The sequence below is a fragment of the Ruditapes philippinarum genome, unplaced genomic scaffold, assembly GCF_026571515.1.
Source record: "Ruditapes philippinarum isolate M1 unplaced genomic scaffold, ASM2657151v2 ctg2291_1_1_1_1, whole genome shotgun sequence".
NCBI lineage: Eukaryota > Metazoa > Mollusca > Bivalvia > Venerida > Veneridae > Ruditapes > Ruditapes philippinarum.
In genome coordinates, this window is record NW_026859584.1 from 71606 (window position 1) to 91809 (window position 20204).

The window sequence follows — 20204 nt, forward strand, 5'->3', positions numbered from 1 at the left end:
TATAAATTTCATAGAATGTTATATCGGATATGAAATTTCACTTGTTTCAGAATATTTATTTCAAACTGGGTAACTTATCAGGCGCTCTGTTTCAAAATACAAATCTGATCTCCATGATAGTCATAAAATCCCTTTAATATAATTATAATCTAACTGTACCGGTTAGTCAGTGATTTAATCACATCTGATTTCAGACAATAATGGCATGTTTTGCATCAATACTTGCCATTTAATATTTCTTTTACAACGTTCAACATATTGAATTTGGACAAAAAAAACAACAACTAAAGTTATAATGACAGTTAAATACTAGCTTCCTGGCAGACGCAGGGGTCCTACTTTCTGTTAGTTGTAAATTTTGGCAGCCTTCATTCACTTACATTTTGACCTGATTCATAATATAGATCTAACACTTATATTTGGTTATTAATCTTTCGTGATTCTGTCACATTATATGTATTATTTTAATCTGCTTTATATGTGGTTTGTGCCAAATATGTTGTAATCCTATTATACCGTCTTTAAATACATAATGTCGCATGACTGACCACAACAAAATAAACGCTCATTTTCCTTCATACTCGTGCCAAATTTTGACGTTTATAGTGTCAGAAATTAGAGTCAAGTCTATCCTATCACAGGTTTCCGCAAGGCATTACTAGTTCATTCGAAATAATCACCAAATTATGATCATGACAAATCTATTCAGACACACATGTATATATCTACATTAAGCCATGTTTTTTTCCTTAAGGAGGCTGACTTAATTTATTTTGCAGTCTTCATATTGAACCTTCTACAAAGTTTTCTGATGATTCATTCACTAATCATTATAAAAAGTTTTAAGGTATTTTTAGCCATAACATTCCCATATAGGGGGCAACCGAATCTATTTCATTTCGTGTGCTGTAAGATTATGTTGCATAACATTATTTACATTTATGACTTTGTCAACTACATTCGTCCGTACTGTTATCTTTCCTTCATTGAAGTTCAAATTAATTTCACCTTAGTGTTATGAGTTATGGTCTGAACAAAAATTATGCAAGGGAAGTGACAAAGGGCAATAAGTGAAGTATTATACCTGTGCACTGCATTCCTCCTCATTGAGATCTATCCACCTATAAAGTGTCAAGTTAACATTCCAAGAATTATTCCAGAAGGGTTCTTGACAAAAATTAAGCATGAAAAATAACAAAGGGCAATAACTCCACAAACTACGAGTATTAACACTTGTGCATTGCACTCCTCCTTAACAAAACTTTTTGAGTTATTTTTTGGTCAAAAATAATAAAGGGAGAAAGTTATGAAGCATAGGTTTATCACTCTTGTGCACGGCACTCCCACTAAATGAGATATATCTAACTAAAAAATTCATAGCTAAAATCCTTTCAGAGTTTTGCTCTGGACAAAAAAGCATGAAAACAAAGGGCAATAATTAAATGAATATGATTGCTATTCCCTCTTCAATGATAGGATCTCAATTACTTTTTAAGTTATGCTACAAACAAACAAGACGGCCCAGAGGACCCTGGATCGCTCACCTGAGAAATAGGTCAAATGTTTAAATGTCCCTTTCATTGGGGCGGGGCTAATTTTGACCCTAGGGCTTCTATTTGAACAAACATTGTAGACACCCATTTAAAGATGTTTCATGCTTAATATCTAAGCTCTTGCTCTTTGGTTTTTTTTAAAGTTTTTAATATAGACATGTAAGGAAAATCAGACCCCCCCCCCCCGCCAATTTAACCCTGAGGCTTTTCTTTGAACAAATTTGGATGACACTCACTAGAAAATGTTTTATGCTTAACATCTAAGCTCTAGCTGTATGAGTTATTTAAAAGAAGACTTTTTAAGTTTTTACTATAGACATATAAGGAAAATCAGAACCCCGGGGCGGCGACAATTTTGATCCCAGGGCTTTTATTTGAACAAGCTTTGTAGACACACACAAGAAGATGTTTCATGCTTAATATTTAAGCTCTAGCTCTTTGGGTTTTTTAAAAGAAGATTTTTTAAGTTTTTACTATATACTGTACATATAAGGAAAAGCAATGACCACCTAAGACGGGGCCAATTTTGACCCAAGGGCTATTATTTGAACAAACTTGATAGACACTCACTAAAAGATGTTTCATGCCAAATATCTAAGCTCTACCTCTTTGGGATTTTTTAAAAGAAGATATTTTAAGTTTTTTCTTTTGGTTGCCATTGCAACCAGAGTTCTGCATGAAATTAAATTATTTGAACAATTTCTAAAGGTGACCACCAAAGGAACATTCCTGTGAAGTTTGGATGAAATTGGCTCAGCGGTTTATGAGATGTCGTTTAAAGTAAAAGTTTACAGACGGACGCTGGACGGATGGACGCCAGACAAAAAGCGATCACAAAAGCTCACCATGTCACTTTGTGACAGATGAACTAAAAACAAAGCATGAAAACAGCAAAGGGCAATAACTAAAACGTTATGAAAGATAGAGTAATTGTTCTTTTGCACTGCACTCCCTTTTACCGAGATCTTTCAAGTTGATACATCAAATACCTTTTATGTGTCAGACAAACATGTGGGAGGGGGCTATTTCCAAATCTCCCGCCACCTTTTCGTCATGGAATAAAAACAAGTAAGACTATTTGTACTATCTCAGGTTGTATTGACTGTAATACAGTCTGTACAAAATAAACCATAAATCATATATATATATACACATATACAAATACAGGTTTATAAATAGACAAAGATTTTTTTTATCTGACTGCTTTCAGACTGAAAAAATATTAGCATATGAGACTGAAACATTATACTGTATGTTAGAATCTTGGCATGTTATTACAGCTACAAGTTTTCTCACAGTAAGGTAGTCACTGTGTTACATATACAGAAGTATTGTACATGTGTTTGTCAAACAGTGAAGTTACAATTACCAATCTGGCTAAGACAACTCAAGTACCCTAGCAACCAATTCACACATTAAAGATATACAGTATTTTTTATAATGTACCATTTCATCAAAATTTATGGTAGCAAATGAAAATGATGTACACTTTCTCAAGAAACAAAGACGACATCGATCTTGTAAAAATATTATTTTTATCAACAAATGCAAACCTGCTATAGTCAGTTTTACTGGGATATTTCTAGGTTTTAAAGCAAAGATGTAGTTATCTTTACAAATCCATAAATATACAGAATAAACAGTACAAAATAATTCATACTATAAGCTTACTCATCTTCACAAGTATGGAAATATTTTTATATATAGAATTGACAATTCATCATTATCCTCTGCTGGTATTAGGTAACTACAAATTGCTGCAATATTTCTATAATTTCACAAACATTGCAACATTCAACAATTCACAGACATGAGCAAGGGTGTTCAAATCAGAATGTAACTTTTGTATGAAACTTTCTGAAAGCTCTGGATATTCTCCATGAATTAGGATCGTCATATTTGTTATATAATGGTTCAATCTTTTGTTGTTTCTTTTGTTTACTAAGTCTAGTAGGATCAGAAAACTTGAAGAATTTTGGAGCAAACTCCACGAGCCATTTTGGATCCATTGCTGTAACTTCTCTCATATACTCCTTTGTTGTTAACACAAGCTCATGATAAATTACCCTGAAAATAAATAGTAAGAGTTTAAACTAAACATTTCTTATTATAAAATTCTTGTTACCCTCTAGAGGAATCAGTAGCCTCAAATTAACCCCCAACCCCTTAATTTTCTTGATTATCACTAAAAAGCTTTGATGCTTTAATATAATGTTGCACTAAGGTTTTATTACATTGCTAGTATTATAGGAGTCTCTATAATTTAACTTAGACTGTCAAAAGAATAATTTAAGATAAAACAATTTGTGTAAAATAGTTCATATGTCCAAGGTATTGTCAATACAAAGCATTAAGCCTCTATACAACCCAATAAATTCCTTTATCACATTTCTTTACAAGCAATTGAGGTATTTATAATATGGCAAAACATTAAACTTATAAGCTTCCCATACTGTTTTCTTTAAAAATCCTACAACTTCATTATCTGTAACAACTTTGGCTCAAAATCCATTTCCTATCTTAAAATGTCGAATTAAAACTTTCACTCATTTATTTCTTTCATAAAGATTTTTTCCACAAATTAATTCAAAACTAAATCAACACAGTTTTAATTTTAACAAAGTTCTGTACAGAGGGATTTAGTCTAAAAAGTTCAATATTAAATCAAGAATATTTACCATTCTGGTTGTCTGTTGAATAAAGCACTAGAGGGGTGTATATAAACAACCTGACTATCTACAAGTGTCCTATACCCCTCCTGGGGATCTTTCTTCGCCGCATTCCTAAAGAAACCACTACATATTGCCTTTTGTACTTTAGATGTGTTCTTCCCACATGATACAACATCTAACTTGTGCCTGTTGATTATAAACAACCTCATCTCATAAATATCCCTTTTACATATAATAATCTTATTATCTGTTCAAATTATATGATCAGTATATAAGTTATAACGCATGTTTTATTTTGAAAACAAAGTGGAAACTATGCAAAGGAAAAGTATTTGTGCACTAAACTTTCTTATATTAACATGCTTTAGAGTTAGTTGTCAAGGGACAGAATTCAAACAATTTCTACATGTCCATTTGTATTTACTTGCAGAATTTGCAACAGAGTAGAAAATGTAGCTTGCTCAATTGGATTAATGCAGCACCTCATCCTACAGAACAAGTGACCCTGAAAAAAAATTTCGTGCAAGGGAATCATGCTAAAATTGGTTTTAGAGAATAATCATAACTGTGGCATCATTCTACATGTGCCTTTAAGTCATTTACCTATACTACACTAAATTTTTTTCAAATGGACTTGTCCATCTGTGGACAAAACTAGTAGTCATCATTTCTAGAAAGAATTTCAGAAGAGAATGTATAATCATGGCCAGCATGGGTAGATTTAGTTGCCACAAGCAGACTATGGCAGTTAAATTATTTACTTTTATATTATGTAAGAAGAAATGTTTAACATACCTATCCATTATACCCAACATTTGTTTACGTACATCCTGGGCCCGCTTTAATGTCCGCACTTGTACAAAGTTTTCAAAGCACCAAGGACTGGAGAATTTATTATTTTTCCAGGCATTATAAACTGCTAACAGTGTCACGTGGTCACCTTCTATCTGATGAAACTTTGCCTTACGCTGATCTGCTAGTTCTTGTTTATCCTGACAACATAACAAACATTTGTTTACAAAACCTACTTTTGTCTGTTATAATTATAAATACTATGATATCCATAGGAAACAAGAGCTGTCAGAAGGACAGCGCGCTCGACTTTTTTAGTGCTTGCCTATAAAACAAAACTTTGACAGTTTAAGGGCACACAAGACTTTAACTAGGAATTTCTAAGTACAAATCAAGAAACATTTTCACAGAGTTATCTTCTCTTGCTTACAGATAGGTCTCATGATGGCACATAAGAACTCCAACTTCCAAAGTAATATCTCAAATGGTTAGGTCAACAATCAGTGGACAAGAATGAAAATTTTAACTGAGTTTCTAAGTCAAAAAGGGCCAAATTCAAATAAAATCCTTAACAGAATTACCTTCTCCTGCCCAGTTTTGGGACCATGATGGTAAACAAGTATTCCAACTTTCAATTTAATATCTCAACCAGTTCAGTCAAAAAGTTGACTGGTACAAAAAACTTAACCAAATTCTAAGTCGATAAAAGGCCTTAATTTTTAAAACAAATCCCTACAGAGTTACCTTCTCTTGCGTACAGATGGGGGTAATGATGTGAAATAGCATTAAAAGTTTCAAAGCAATATCTCAAAGGGTTAAGGCAATAAGTGGATTTTACCCATATTCAATGTATTTTCTAAGTCAAAAAGGGGCATAATTCTGTCAAAAACCTTGACAGAGTTATGTCCTCTTGTCTGTTGATGAAGGTCGTGATGGTAAACAAGTATGGTCAGTTTCAAAGCAATACCTCCAATGGTTTTGAAATAAAGTGAGGTGGTACAAAAAAACTTAACCAAGCTCAATACACTTTCTAAGTCAAAAAAGGGCCATAATTCTGTCAAAAACCTTGACAGAGTTATGTACTCTTGTCTGTAGATGGAGGTTATGATGGTGAACAAGTATGGTAAGTTTCAAAGCCATACTTGTAATACTTCTGAAATAAAGTGGGGTGGTACGAAAAACTTAACCAAGGTGTGACGCCGACGCCGACGCCGGGGCGAGTAGGATAGCTCCCCTTTTCATAGAAAAGTCGAGCTAAAAAGGAAAAGCTTAAAAATCTAATCTCCTACATTACAGTGAGTTTAGCACAAAGAAGTAAATCATTAGTTGAAATATCTACTCTTGCCTAGAAAGCTATAAAATAAATCAAGTATGGTAAGAACTTTGTTATTGTAAGAATATTAACTCATCGGGCTTACACCTTAAAAGATTGACTGTCATTATGGTGATTGACCATTTAATGGAAAAATGTTTATCATAAATATTTATAATAACAACCTAAATTATAAATAGACTGCCCCACTCTTTTTATTTTAAAATTTGAATGTTACCAATACATTCGGAACAATATTTATAGAAATTTCTAATGGTCGCGTGGAGTATTGAGTATTTTGTCAAAGTTCAATATTAAATTGAACACAATTATGTCAAAATGTCAAGTTATTTTGAGTTTTACCTATTCACTGACCATTTAAACTTGGATAAACATAATGTCACTTTCACCAGTATTCCAAATATTTTTTCATATAAATTTACTTAGGACAGCCTGTTTACACAAAAAAGCATACATCAAAAAAACCTACCTTAGGTCTATAAAATACATTTTGTACAGACAACATTGAAACAATGGTCAGAATTTCATCAGAACAGCTCAGCTGTACAGACATAATCAACATCTTAGATAACATAGGCTCCAAGGGAAACTCTGCCATCTGAAAAATATATTTCAAGGTTAACTATACGGTACATGTCTATCTTAAGATTGCATTCATTTGTCATAATTTACACAGCATACATAGCAATGTAAACTTTCATTTTTTTTATTTAACTAGTTATAACACCATAACAAAAAAACTTAAATGAAGCAAAAAATATCTTATTTTGTTATATTACTAATTATATCAATAAATTATATCAATAAAGTTAATGTTCCAAGAAAGAATTATTCCTATCATTTTATTAGAGAGAACTTACTCTTCTACCGAGCCTTGTAAGCAGTCCTTCATCATCTAATGCACTGAGAGCATGTAATTGTTCCATGGCCGACACCAAGGTTTGCATGGGCGGAGCATCCATAAAGTCAAATGTTAATAAATCATTGATTCCCATAGCTTTTAGAGATAACACAACACTAGCTAAATTAGTTCTTTGTATTTCAGGGACATTTGTTGGTAACATTTCATCTCTATAAGCTCGTTCTGTGTACAATCTGTAACATTTACCAGGTCCTGTACGACCAGCACGACCTGCACGCTGCTTCGCTTGAGCCTGTTATATATACAAAGAGATGTTTAAATACAATAAACTCCACTTATAACGATATTTGTATATTGATGTATCAGAATAACATTACAAACAAATGTATTAAAGTGTTTCAACAACATATAAAGGACAACTATAAGTTGTATGAACGTGTATTAATCTTTATCACACAAGATATCTAAAATGATGGTCAAGATTTTAATCTGGACCAAAACATTCACTTTTTTTAGGGAAAATTTCAAAAATATGTACTGACTGAATAGCAAACAGGGCAGACCATGATCAGATAGTATGACCATGGTCTGCACTGGCCATATAGGTTGATTCAGTTGTCACCAGTAGGATATGGTTTAACAATGCCATTACAATGTATAATGATTATATACATGACATGTGAGAATTATGTCCTTGCATCATATGCGTGTTGAGGTTCAAAATCTAAATTGATGCATCAGAATTATTGATACAGAAGAGCGTACATTAGATTATAGTGTAAACTTGCAGGGTCAAATGTATGTAGATATCTGCAACTGATAAAACTTTAACAGATCGATTGTACAAACAATATCTATACAAGTGACATTTACTGTTTTCGTAGAACTGAACTATATCCCGTTTGTAGATGAAAAGGAATGTATTAAAGACATAATATTATTCTCATTTACATACCTAGATAATCCCAGATAGGACCTACTCAATTTAAAAATCTTTGAAGGCTTATGCTTTTTTACATTATATAGATGGAACATACATAACAAAATTTGTTTAAACTTTGCATGATCTTAGAATATGATAACAGGCATCAATAAAATTTTACAGCCTTGTGAAAGTTCTTCATAAATGCTGTTATACATGATATTCATGAAATCTCATTAATATGAAATCTTACCTGTGAAATTGGAGTGACAATAAGTTGATCCATGCCAGTTTTTGCATTGTAAACATTCTGTTTAACAAATCCTGGGTCAACCACATAATAAATGCCATCTATAGTGAGTGAAGTCTCTGCAATATTTGTTGCTATAACAACCTGTAATTATAATAATTTATAATTGTTACACCATACTACAGACATAAATATATACATATCTTTTGTAATTTAAGTTATAACTTACATCCTAGATAGCAAGGTTGAAATGTATGTAGATATATGCACCTGATTAAACTTTGAAACAATACTGGAAACAAATAATGCCTAGACTGTAGAAGTTATAAAAGTAATAAATCAGCATCTAAATCTAATTTAAACCTAAATAAAATGTATAATTTCCAATAAAATCATTAGAGAACTTACTTTTCTGGAACCTGGTGGAGCAGGGTCAAAGATTCTAGTCTGCATTTCACTAGGTAGAGCACTATATACAGGTAGAATAATCAGTTCTGGTACCTCGGGACCGAGGGCTTTCATACGTTCATACAATATCTCACAGGCAGTATCTATCTCTTCTTGACCAGTCAAAAATAACAATATATCTCCAGGTGGTTCCATCAGATGTATCTAAAATACATTACCAAATGTATCAATATAACATATATGGCAATATATATATATAACAAATATCGAAAATATATATATATATATATAGCAACATTTATCAAGCAGATATAAATATCAATGTAAAATCATTTAGAAAATGTTTGAATATGATATAAATATGACAAAAAAATGTATTGATCACATGTATCTATATAAAATATATTGCAAAATTAACAATATAACATATGGTCAAAATATTTCCATTATATGTATCTATTACAAAATATATCTTTATAATACACATGGCAAACATACAATCATCAATATGATATTTATGTAACTATATAAATAGAGGATATTAAATGAGAGTAGGTTTAATACTAAATTTATTGAACGATTTGAATAAAATCATATTATGCAAGTCTCTGGCGAGCATAATATTGTTTTATTCAACTAGTTCAATCAATTTAGTACTGAATCTACACGGATATAATATTCTATTTATCACATATATAAAATAAGAACAGTAAATTGTTAACAAGAGTCATTTTTCTTTGACGCGCCTATAGTGTAATGCTAACATTAGCGAGCTTTAACGCTATGTTTATAGCGCAAATGACGTCACGTCAAAGTGTTTTTACACTATTGTTATATCGTCTAGTGTAATATCTTTTTTATTAAATGGCTTTATTACACTCCTGCGTCGCGGCTTATGTGATAAAATATAATATTACACAAGATATATATTGTAATATATTCGTAGACATCTGAACTCAAACTGTGCATTATTCTACAACAATGCACTCAAAATTGATATTTATTTTCTAAATATACCAGTCTATTACAACAGACTATAGTGTTGTTATACCAACCTGCATGACTGTTATCATAGATGCATCAAGATAATCTGTCTCCGCCTCTTTTGTATACAAGATCTCAACAGGATATGTACGTCCAGGAATCGTAAAAATTGGCTGAAAGATGAGAATTGGTCATCATTAATAATACATACTGATATATTGGCAACATTTCTTAAATGTATGTACAAACTGTAGAATTATAACCATCATATTTAAGTTCATTTGTTTCTTATTTCATTTTAAATCAAACTGACACTGTAAATGTAATATGATGATTTTCCAGCTTTACAGCTGGAGGAAGAACCATCATGCTCTGTTAGCTAACTGAATAGCTACCTTAAATGAAAGAATCTAAAGTCCCTAGCAAATTCAAACCCACATCAGTGACTAAAAGATGGCAACTATACCCACTCAGCTGGCAATGGAGACCCCATTATAATATTAAAGAAGCATATTCATAACAATGATAAGAAATAACTTACAGATTCAAAGAAATACTGTGAAAACTTAACAGCATCCAGTGTGGCTGATGTAACAATCAACTTGAGATCTTTTCTCTTCACTACAGCCTATATATCATGATAAATTAAATACATGAATTACAATAACATATAGACTAAATTATGATAATGTAAAAGGTCAGATTTACTGTTATTTTCATTATCCTATGAGTATTGGGCAAATATTGCTTGACTGTTTGATTCAAACAAAAATTATTCCTTTAACAATTTCTATATTCATTGTCAAAAAAAATTGTAATGAAGTAAGTATTCATGGGTTTTCTCATCTACTAATATGATGTTTTTAATCCATTTAAACCAGTCAACAGTGAAAACTGTTGACAAATAAAGTGGATATATATGTTTTATGTCTACCCTATATTAATTCACTGTCACTGAGTCAAAACAGGTCAAATTGCTGGCAGGTAAAGTGTATTACCTCACAAACATACCTTATATTTAACAGTACCTTTTTTTCTAGTTTGATCAATGAAAATAAATTAAAACAACAAAATATAAATAAAGTCTGCTAAATCCAGCAGAATTACTACATCTATTGAACATGTATACATAAAATTGACAAGAAACACTATGACTCATGATTATGTGATAAAATCTAGAATAATAATATCTGTCATATGTTGCGGTCTGCACCGGAATATCCGTCCCGAAGGGACCTGCTCATTGGGCGGTAATGAGGCTGACATATGTCAGATATTTTTTCTTATTCCATTAAATCTTAAACTTTTTACCTTAATAAAACAATAATCCATAGAAATTTATGTCATTACACCCGTACCTATTTTCTTACAACAGCGTATGAAATTACAACTTAATTCATTACGGTAAAATTACATAATCCTAAGCGTGCCATTGTATAGCACACGACTCATTTGGCACCCTCCATGCCAGATGAAATTTCCAGCATGGGTAAAACTAACGGAAATGCCAGTCTGATATGCAAGAAATAATTTTACTACACATATATTACATTAACAGATGATAAAAATCAAACGTTTACCTCTTTCAGTAATCCAAAGAGTACATCAGTACTGACAGTTCTCTCGTGAGCCTCGTCTAACATCATAATCTGATACTGTGTTAGATCTCTGTCAATCAGACATTCTCTTAATAACATACCTTCTGTCATGTACTTTATCTTTGTCTCCTGGCTAGTACAGTCTTCAAAACGCATTGTATATCCAACCTAACAATAGTTTTTCATCAAGTTTTACTACACCAGTAGATAACATAGAACAGGGCCTCAGCATAGGTAGATAACATAGAACAGGGCCTCAGCATAGGTGGTTTTTAGGGGTGAGTATTGATATCTATTGAATTATCTTTTGAAGTATCTATTGAATCCTAGACTCTGTGTTTATGCTTTTATTACAGGTGTAATACAGTCAGTTCTCACCAACAGATAAATACACAATCTATAAACAATCTTAAATACCCCCTAAGCATAAAAGTATTTAAACTTTTGCAGTATGCATTTTGAAGTTCTAACTGCTAAAATGAGAGTATTGAAGTTAGTAAGTTTAAAATATTTACCATTATAGAATAACACCTCTATCTTATACACTTACTGCTATGTTTCTTAGATTTTTATTTATGCAGACATTTTAAAATAAGGTGCTTAAACTATTAAAGATAATTGCAAAGTTCAAACTTACTTCCTGGCCAAGTCTACATCCAAACTCCTCTGACACTCTCTTTGCCACCGACATAGCAGCCACACGACGAGGTTGTGTACATCCGATCTTTCCTCGTGTAGTATACCCAGCCTCGGCTAGATACTGTGTTATCTGAGTTGTCTTCCCTGATCCTGTCTCTCCAATTACAATTAACACCTGGTTGTCATGTACAGCCTGCAGGAAATTATAAATCAAATATTTATTTGTGTTGTTTGCTTTGGGTTTCATCCCACAAAAATACTGTGGAGTCTTCCAAGCTTTACCACCCTACAAGGACCCCCAGACATTCCGCACAGCATTACTTCTTACTACAGCAAGGCACCTAGCTACTACTACTAACTTATCCTAAGCTATTCATATAGCTTAATTTGTTGTCAATATTCAAACCCCTAATGTTAATCATCTTGAAATGAACAGAAATTTTGACAATGAAATATGACTTCTTACATTCATTAAAATGTTTTTATGGTAACATATAACAAATCTAAACCTCTTTTTTATTCTTCTAATCTTGATACTGATACTTAACCCATTAAATATTGTAAATTGCCCAACTTTTATTTTTAGAATTATCCATTATCAGCTGTGGGGGTATCAAGATGAAAATGTAAAGCTAGTCAGCCAGAAGTATAGAGCCTGGTCAGACTGCACACATTTCTAGCAAGGTAAAGGTTAATTTTGCCAGTTGACACTAAGTTAAAATGACAGCCCTTGTCTTTGCACTATGAGAAATAGCTTTTGTATTTGTAGCTAGGATTTTAAATCTATTCACTATGAACAGACATTCTATAATAGGCATTAAAACTATATATAAGTTTGCATCATACCTTGATAAGTTCATCTTTCAGTTTATAAATGGGTAAACTTTGTCGTTGTTCCAGCAATGATTTTTTCTCCTTCTTACCATACGAGGCTTTCTGTCCTCCAGTTATATGTTTCTTCCATTCTGGGAGATCTGCGGGAGCTGATCCTACACCTCGCATACTGGCAAGTTTCTTATCACCTGATCATTAACATTGATAAAGATAAAACAATAATAAATGGAATATCAATTTATATCAATATTAATCAAGCTCTTCAAAAATTCAAAGAATAAAACTTGACAAGAACAAATTCTGTATCTTTAAATCATTACCCTGCTGGAACTGAAAGTGATTGGTTTTTGCCACAAGAAAAGTGTCAGGCCAGGCTGCTTGTCTGTGCAGTTATTTTGCTGTTTTTTTTTGTTTGATTTGGTTCACAGCATAAAGATGACTTTGGCTAACCTCAGGTGTTACAAACTTAAAGCAACACCAGGGGTCTAAACCACCTCACCTGCGGGAGCTAACAGATGCTTTGACTCAAATAATTAGTGATCATGCAGTGTTAGCCAGGCTGCAATTGTTACGCCTCAACCTGTATAGACAACCCCTTAGCCAAGAGGCTCTGTGGAGTTTATCCATGATCTACACTGTCTAATTTTCATATTGATATTAACAGAATAGATAATGGATGGTGCAAAAAAAGAAAATAGTTAAGCGTGAAATATATTTTTAACTCTTTAATAGAACTTTGCTAGTAAATTATGTGTAATAATGGTTGTATAACAATGATAGTGAAGAATATTTCAAAGTTACCATCTGCCATAGGATCCTGCCACTCACTGCCCCCAGCAGACGGTATAGAATTCATCTCAGCCTCTCTCTGAGCTTGTTTTATTTCTCGTCTCTCTTTCTGTAATGCACTCTGCATCATAGCAGCTTGTGATAGAGATCCATCAGGATTCTATATTATATACAAAAACTTTATTATGTTAATTTCATTATTACTGTTGATTTAACCAAAAAAATGCCACTTTGCTTGATGTTATTAATTTATAATTACTTATAGTTTTAAGTCAGACTATTTGAAGAATATGGATAGCTATTGTACTGACCCAGGCATTGGCGTCGGTGTCAGCAGCCGTGGCACTTCTTGGTAAAGATTTTGTATGCAAGTTGGTATTTCTAGAACTACTGAGAGCATCTACTAGAACTAACATAGATGAGAGCATGATAGGAGGTCAGTATACAAGGTCCATAAAACTAATCAGTAAAATGAGGCTAATCAAGTTTAACTAAAATGGACATACCATGTGTTTTCTGGTGGGTATTTTTCATCGCAAAATTTAGTGAATACAGACTGTGTTGTGAGAATAAACTAGAACTGTGTCCAAAGGACAAGGATGCCCCCACTGACAACTTACATATGGTATATAGTGAAAAAATCAACAAAGGGCCATAATTCTGTTAAATTTGGTCGCAGCAAAAATTCCTTCCTTTACTACCATCCACACATTAAGGTTGTTCATCCCTCGAAGTTTAAGCAAAATCTGCCATCCGGTTTAAGAGTTGCGTTCACAAAATTTCTATATGGTATATAGTGAAAAAATCAACAAAGGGCCATAATTCTGTTAAATTTGGTCGCAGCAAAAATTCCTTTCTTTACTACCATCTACACATTAAGGTTGTTCATCCCTGGAAGTTTAAGCAAAATCTGCCATCCGGTTTAAGAGGAGTTGCGTTCACAAAATTTCTATATGGTATATAGTGAAAAAATCAACAAAGGGCCATAATTCTGTTAAATTTGGTTGCAGCAAAAATTCCTTCCTTTACTACCATCTACACATTAGGGTTGTTCATCCCTCGAAGTTTAAGCAAAATCTGCCATCCGGTTTAAGAGGAGTTGCGTTTACAAAATTTCTACATACATGTAGTATATAGTGAAAAAATCAACAAAGGGCCATAATTCTGTTAAATTTGGTCGCAGCAAAAATTCCTTTCTTTACTACCATCTACACATTAGGGTTGTCATCCCTGGAAGTTTAAGCAAAATCTGCCATCCGGTTTAAGAGGAGTTGCGTTCACAAGATTTCGGGACAGACGGACGGACGTCCGGCCGAATTGGAATAAGGGGCCATTTCTTTTGTTATTTTCTATTGTTTAATAGAGGGCCAATGGCCCCTTACTCTATTGTTACGGAATGAACTCTATTGTTCTCTTTTGTTTTGTTTACAGTTAGATGGCCCCATATCCCTGTTCGGTAGAGCGGACAGACGTACGGACGGACAAGTGCAACGCTATATGCTCCCACTTTGTGGGGGCATAAAAATGATAAATTAACATAAATCTGAACATTTATTTTATGAAGTACATAATTTATTAATATGTTTGCTTACATCAAATTTGAGGTTGTAGCTAGTTTAAAAGAATATATTTCTTATTCATTCCTAAATAAATCAAATATAGATTATAAAGTCAAAAGTTACCTTAACAATTTTGACAGGACTAAGTTCAATGCCTTGTTTACCGTGACCAGTGAGAAATGGAGCTTCTTCTTCTACCATCTCTATCTCTATATCCTCATCTAGAATATATCATATCATATATTATACCATCTCTATCTCTATATCCTCATCTAAAATATATCATATCATATATTATACCATCTCTATATCCTCATCTAGAATATATCATATCATATATTATACCTATCTCTATATCCTCATCTAGAATATATCATATCATATATTATACCATCTCTATATCCTCATCTAGAATATATCATATCATATATTATACCAACAATGTAATCAAAGCTTTACATTCTTCATGTGCAGTTTTCAGGTTACAACAAAACAGACTTCATTGGTTGCCTAGACATCTCCCTCACATGGAAGAATTCAGTTTGCCAGTCAGGATTTGAACCTAGAGATATATTGTGATTCGAAGTAGGCAATCTTAACCACAGAACAACGAAGCCCCCCCCCAACCCTTCCTACTTCTGATATTCGCAGTTGTATCAGTGATTTTAATAGCACAATTATGATTAAAAGATTATTCCTTAGATCCCTTTTAGGCTTCAAATTGTTAGAATAAGTCACTCCAAGCTATTACAAAAATCTGACATGCTATACACTAACAGTAAGGCCACATTGTAACCGTGTACTGTAAAGTATCTATATATTTGGATATAAAGGCTTATGCAGCATTTCATTTTATACACTACAATACAGATATCTAAGAGATGAAATCTGACTAAGCATCTAAAACTGAATACAATGTACTAGAATATTAAACACACCGGAGTCATCTTCTTTTGGTAATACACCAGTCTCCTCATCGAAATCTGGTAACTCTGATACATCTATGACATTTGCTGCAGCCATCTGTTTCCACTCCCATTTCTCCGGTGATGACATTCTCTGGCCTCGTTTACGTTCTGTGACATCATTTTGTTCCGGTACACTGACTAGAGGCATGGTGGACGGTCTGTCAGGGTTACGTAACTCATTCACAGTGTCTCTCTCACCGCCTGTTATGGCTTGTGTCTGTTTTGGGTTCAAGTCTCTGCCAGTTTCCTGGTCAGCATCCTTTAAAGTTGAAGATACTTCATTATAATAACATCATTTAATGAGATCTAACAAATGATAAAATTACATGATCTGATCATAAAAAAAAATATAAATTGAGAAGGGCCAACCCTTTACTGGTGGAGGAAGACCTCATGTCCTTTCTGTATGTTATTTCAGGCATAAAATATCAAGCATAAAATTACTACTTATTTCACTGATGTGATGACTAAGCAAACAACATAAAACTTAAATAACAAAAAAAATTTTTTGAACAATTACAACATACCTTCATTGAAAGACTCATTTTGTTTCCTGTATAGGAGAGTACTTTAATCTTCACAGCTTGACCTTTCTGTACCACATCTGACACATTAGATACACGACCTTCTCTACGTAACTATACAAATTATAAAGTAAATATTAATAATAAATTAGTTTTTATTTAGACAAAGTTGTTGTCTCTAGAACAGTCACACATAATACTGTATAAGTACTTTTTTCTGCGGGAACTTTATTTCTGCCTTTTCTGCGGTTCATAACGACACCGCAAGTTTAAAAACCGCAGAAAATTAAGCCTTTCCCTATGTCTATGTAGGAATATGTCAACTACCGGTATTGTATAATTATATTACCATGTACCGTTATCGGCTTTTGTAGATGGGAATCTTTTTTTATGCATCCAACATGAATAAAATATTTAATAAGAAAAAATGTTACTTTACTTTTTCTTTTTGTTTGAATAAATATTATGTTTACATGATTTTCGCTCACCCTAAGCTTATTTTTTTGTAAAATAAAACTATAATTTTAGTTTGTCGGGTGCAATAAACATACCCTTTTTGTATTTGTACAATATCTTGTGTCTACGTGCGAATTTGCCATTGTTTAATTTTCACACTTCATATTATTACAATAGTTGTCATTGCATGTTGTTGATTTTTGTATATTAATGTGTATATACCGATACATGATGATTGCGACGAAACACAGTATAAGGCGTCTGCATGTTTACCAGAAGTAATGTACATGTTACATCAACAAATCTTGAAATGTTGTCTGTTTGTATCGGTTAATTTTGTAGAAATACAGTACAGCTCAAGCAATTTTTCCAAAGTACGCCGATCCCCGCGAGGTACCGCGATGTCCCTGCGATAGTTGTGACTTTCCGCTCGTCTACTTGATCGGGGGAAGTTTGCCCTGCGGAATATTGTCAACGCGGATCACTGTGAAATATTGCAGGGGTATTTCGCTCTCTTGGGTGACCATTAGTTTATTTATTACACGGGGACATTTATTACTATTACTGTATGTCTGTAAAATATAATGAACTCAAACACATTTTTTATAGAAGAAAATCTTCATGTTATGTATTTAAAAGGACATAACACCTGTCGTATGCAAATAATTACAAAATTTAATGATTTGCGTGTGAAATTAAAACCCTAATATGTAGTAACTTTTAACATAATTAATTTCAACTGCTTTAAGCCATTTTAACCTTTCTGATTTTACAGTGCTACAATCATTTAAGAATTTTTAATTATTTCTTTGATCCATTTAAACAATTTTTTCTGTTAAATTTACATGTTTTAAATACCTTCCCTCCAAATATTGACGAGAACTAAAGTTTAAGTGGGTCATAGCATATAATACGCACAAATTTACTTTTGAACTAAACATTTCTCTATTTTAAATATTTAATGTCGCATTTACGGTTATGATCTGAAAAAAAAAATGTAACAAATATGTTTATTTCATCATGATTACAGATCTAAATTTTTAGATAGTGCATACCGTGGACTACTGTAGTTGTATAATAAGTAATGAGATAGATTCTAATTTTTTTCTACGACACTCACCTCACCATTATGGAGAATAAATCCTCGACTTCTTAATTGCATTTTCCCATCACAGTAGTAATTAACAGCAAAAAAATTGTGGCTTTTGATCAGATTTCGTAATGACATCTTGCAAAGTTTACGTAAAAACATATGTTAAGGAAAGATTTGTTAAACTATTATATATAATTACGTACATGAACTAGTCCACGGCTGCACTATTAGGTGTATGTGCTAATTGCTTAATTTTTGTAGGTGTAAATTGCTTAATTAAGTGGTCTTGAGCAAAGAATAAATAAATTAGTTCCTTGATTGGATATAACACCTTCTTAGGATTGGCCGCTATTAAATGTACATGTATATTATATAATAAGTGGCGTTTAAGTGTTCTAGCTATCGTTTCAACTTTTTACACAGAAACATCAAAGCATTTAATTTTCTTGAAAGTGTTGACCGATTTCGTTAATATTTTGTTATTCCGTTTTCTTGAAACTTTTTTCATTGAACTGTTTTGTGATGTGATTTTCCCCGGTAAATGTACATTAATATCGCCGAGCTAATTAAATAATTTTATTGAATGATTAAAATCATCAGTCACATTGTAAGTCTTCTTGATTTTTTAAAAGAAGACTACGTTGTACATTTACATGTATATGCAAATAAATCACTGCAAATCTCTGTGATTTTCCACCGCGGATTGCAGGGTTTTTTTTACTACCCGTCCGTGGTGATTTGTCGCCGTGGCATACTATAGTATGTCCCCCGCGATTTTCTGTTTGCCGTTTAAAGTGTCCGCGGTGACTGAGTGGAAAGAGGAAAAATTGCTTGAGCTGTACTGTATCTTAATTAAATCGCAGAAATAATAAAACAAGAGGGCCATGATGACCCTGAAATCGCTCACCTGTATACAGGCCCCCGGGGCAGGGCTAATTTTAACCCAGGGGCTTTTATTTGAACAAACTTGGTAGATCCCCATTTGAAGATGTTTCATGATAAATATCTAAGCTCTAGCTCTAAGAAAATCTTTAAGTTTTTACTAAACACATATAGTGAAAAACAATGACCCACACCCTCTGTGCGGGCCAATTTTGTCCCCAGGGCTTTTATTTGAACAAACTTGGTAAACACTCACTAGAAGATAATTCATGCTTAATATCTAAACTCTATCTCTTTGGGCTTTTTAACAGAACATTTTTTTCAGTTTTTACTATATACATAAAAGGAAAATCAATGATCCCGGGGCCGGGCCAATTTTTTAACCCCAGGGCCCTTAATTTAACAACAAGAGCGATCAGTAATCACATGTGTCGCCTCATGATGGCCAATTTCATGTTGGGACAAAGTTTGTGACAGACGGAAAGACAGACGGACAGTGCACAACTAGACTTGGTACTGATCATTCCTGTAAAGTTTGGATAAAATAGCACCAGTAGTTTATGAGGAGTAGTCCGGACAAGCTTTTGCGTATCTGGCAACACACAGAAAAAAAACACCTTTTTATCAAAGGGCCATAACTCGGCCAAAAATCATTAAACCGGAAAACCCGTGCAATATGCGCAAGGACTTGAGCTACAGATCAATCCTGTAAAGTTTCATTGAAATTGCTTTAGTGGTATAAGAGAAATAGTCCGGACAAACTTTAAAAATGAAAATTATTAAAGGGCCATAACTCTGACAAAAATCATTGAACCGGAAAATGCTGATAATATGCACAACTACCCTTGGTACTGATCATTCCTGTAAAGTTTAGATGAAATTGCACCAGTAGTTTATGAGGAGTAGTCCGGACAATATTTTGTGTATCTGGCAAAACACAGAAAAATACACCTTTTTTATCAAAGGGCCATAACTCGGCCAAAAATCATTCAACCGGAAAACCCTTGCAATATGCGCAAGGACTTGAGCTACAGATCAATCCTGTAAAGTTTCATTGAAATTGCTTTAGTGGTATAAGAGAAGTAG

The 20204-nt window shown here is 33.0% G+C and overlaps 1 protein-coding gene across 1 annotated transcript in view; it reads right to left on the reverse strand.

Moving 5' to 3' along the window:
• Positions 1–2874: 2874 nt before the first annotated feature.
• The window catches only part of LOC132757157 (ATP-dependent RNA helicase DHX8-like), a 29002-nt gene continuing 11672 nt past the window's right edge, over positions 2875–20204 (reverse strand). The window contains exons 9-24 of the mRNA XM_060748350.1: positions 16691–16801; positions 16134–16422; positions 15319–15416; positions 13649–13796; positions 12860–13035; positions 12012–12206; positions 11357–11542; positions 10318–10404; positions 9848–9949; positions 8793–8996; positions 8388–8528; positions 7211–7504; positions 6820–6948; positions 5021–5217; positions 4232–4411; positions 2875–3620 (exon numbers count right to left, since the gene is read on the reverse strand). Of these exons, the coding sequence (XP_060604333.1) occupies positions 3383–3620; positions 4232–4411; positions 5021–5217; positions 6820–6948; positions 7211–7504; positions 8388–8528; positions 8793–8996; positions 9848–9949; positions 10318–10404; positions 11357–11542; positions 12012–12206; positions 12860–13035; positions 13649–13796; positions 15319–15416; positions 16134–16422; positions 16691–16801 (2775 nt within the window). The 3' untranslated portion in view covers positions 2875–3382. The remainder of the gene's footprint in view (positions 3621–4231; positions 4412–5020; positions 5218–6819; positions 6949–7210; positions 7505–8387; positions 8529–8792; positions 8997–9847; positions 9950–10317; positions 10405–11356; positions 11543–12011; positions 12207–12859; positions 13036–13648; positions 13797–15318; positions 15417–16133; positions 16423–16690; positions 16802–20204) is intronic.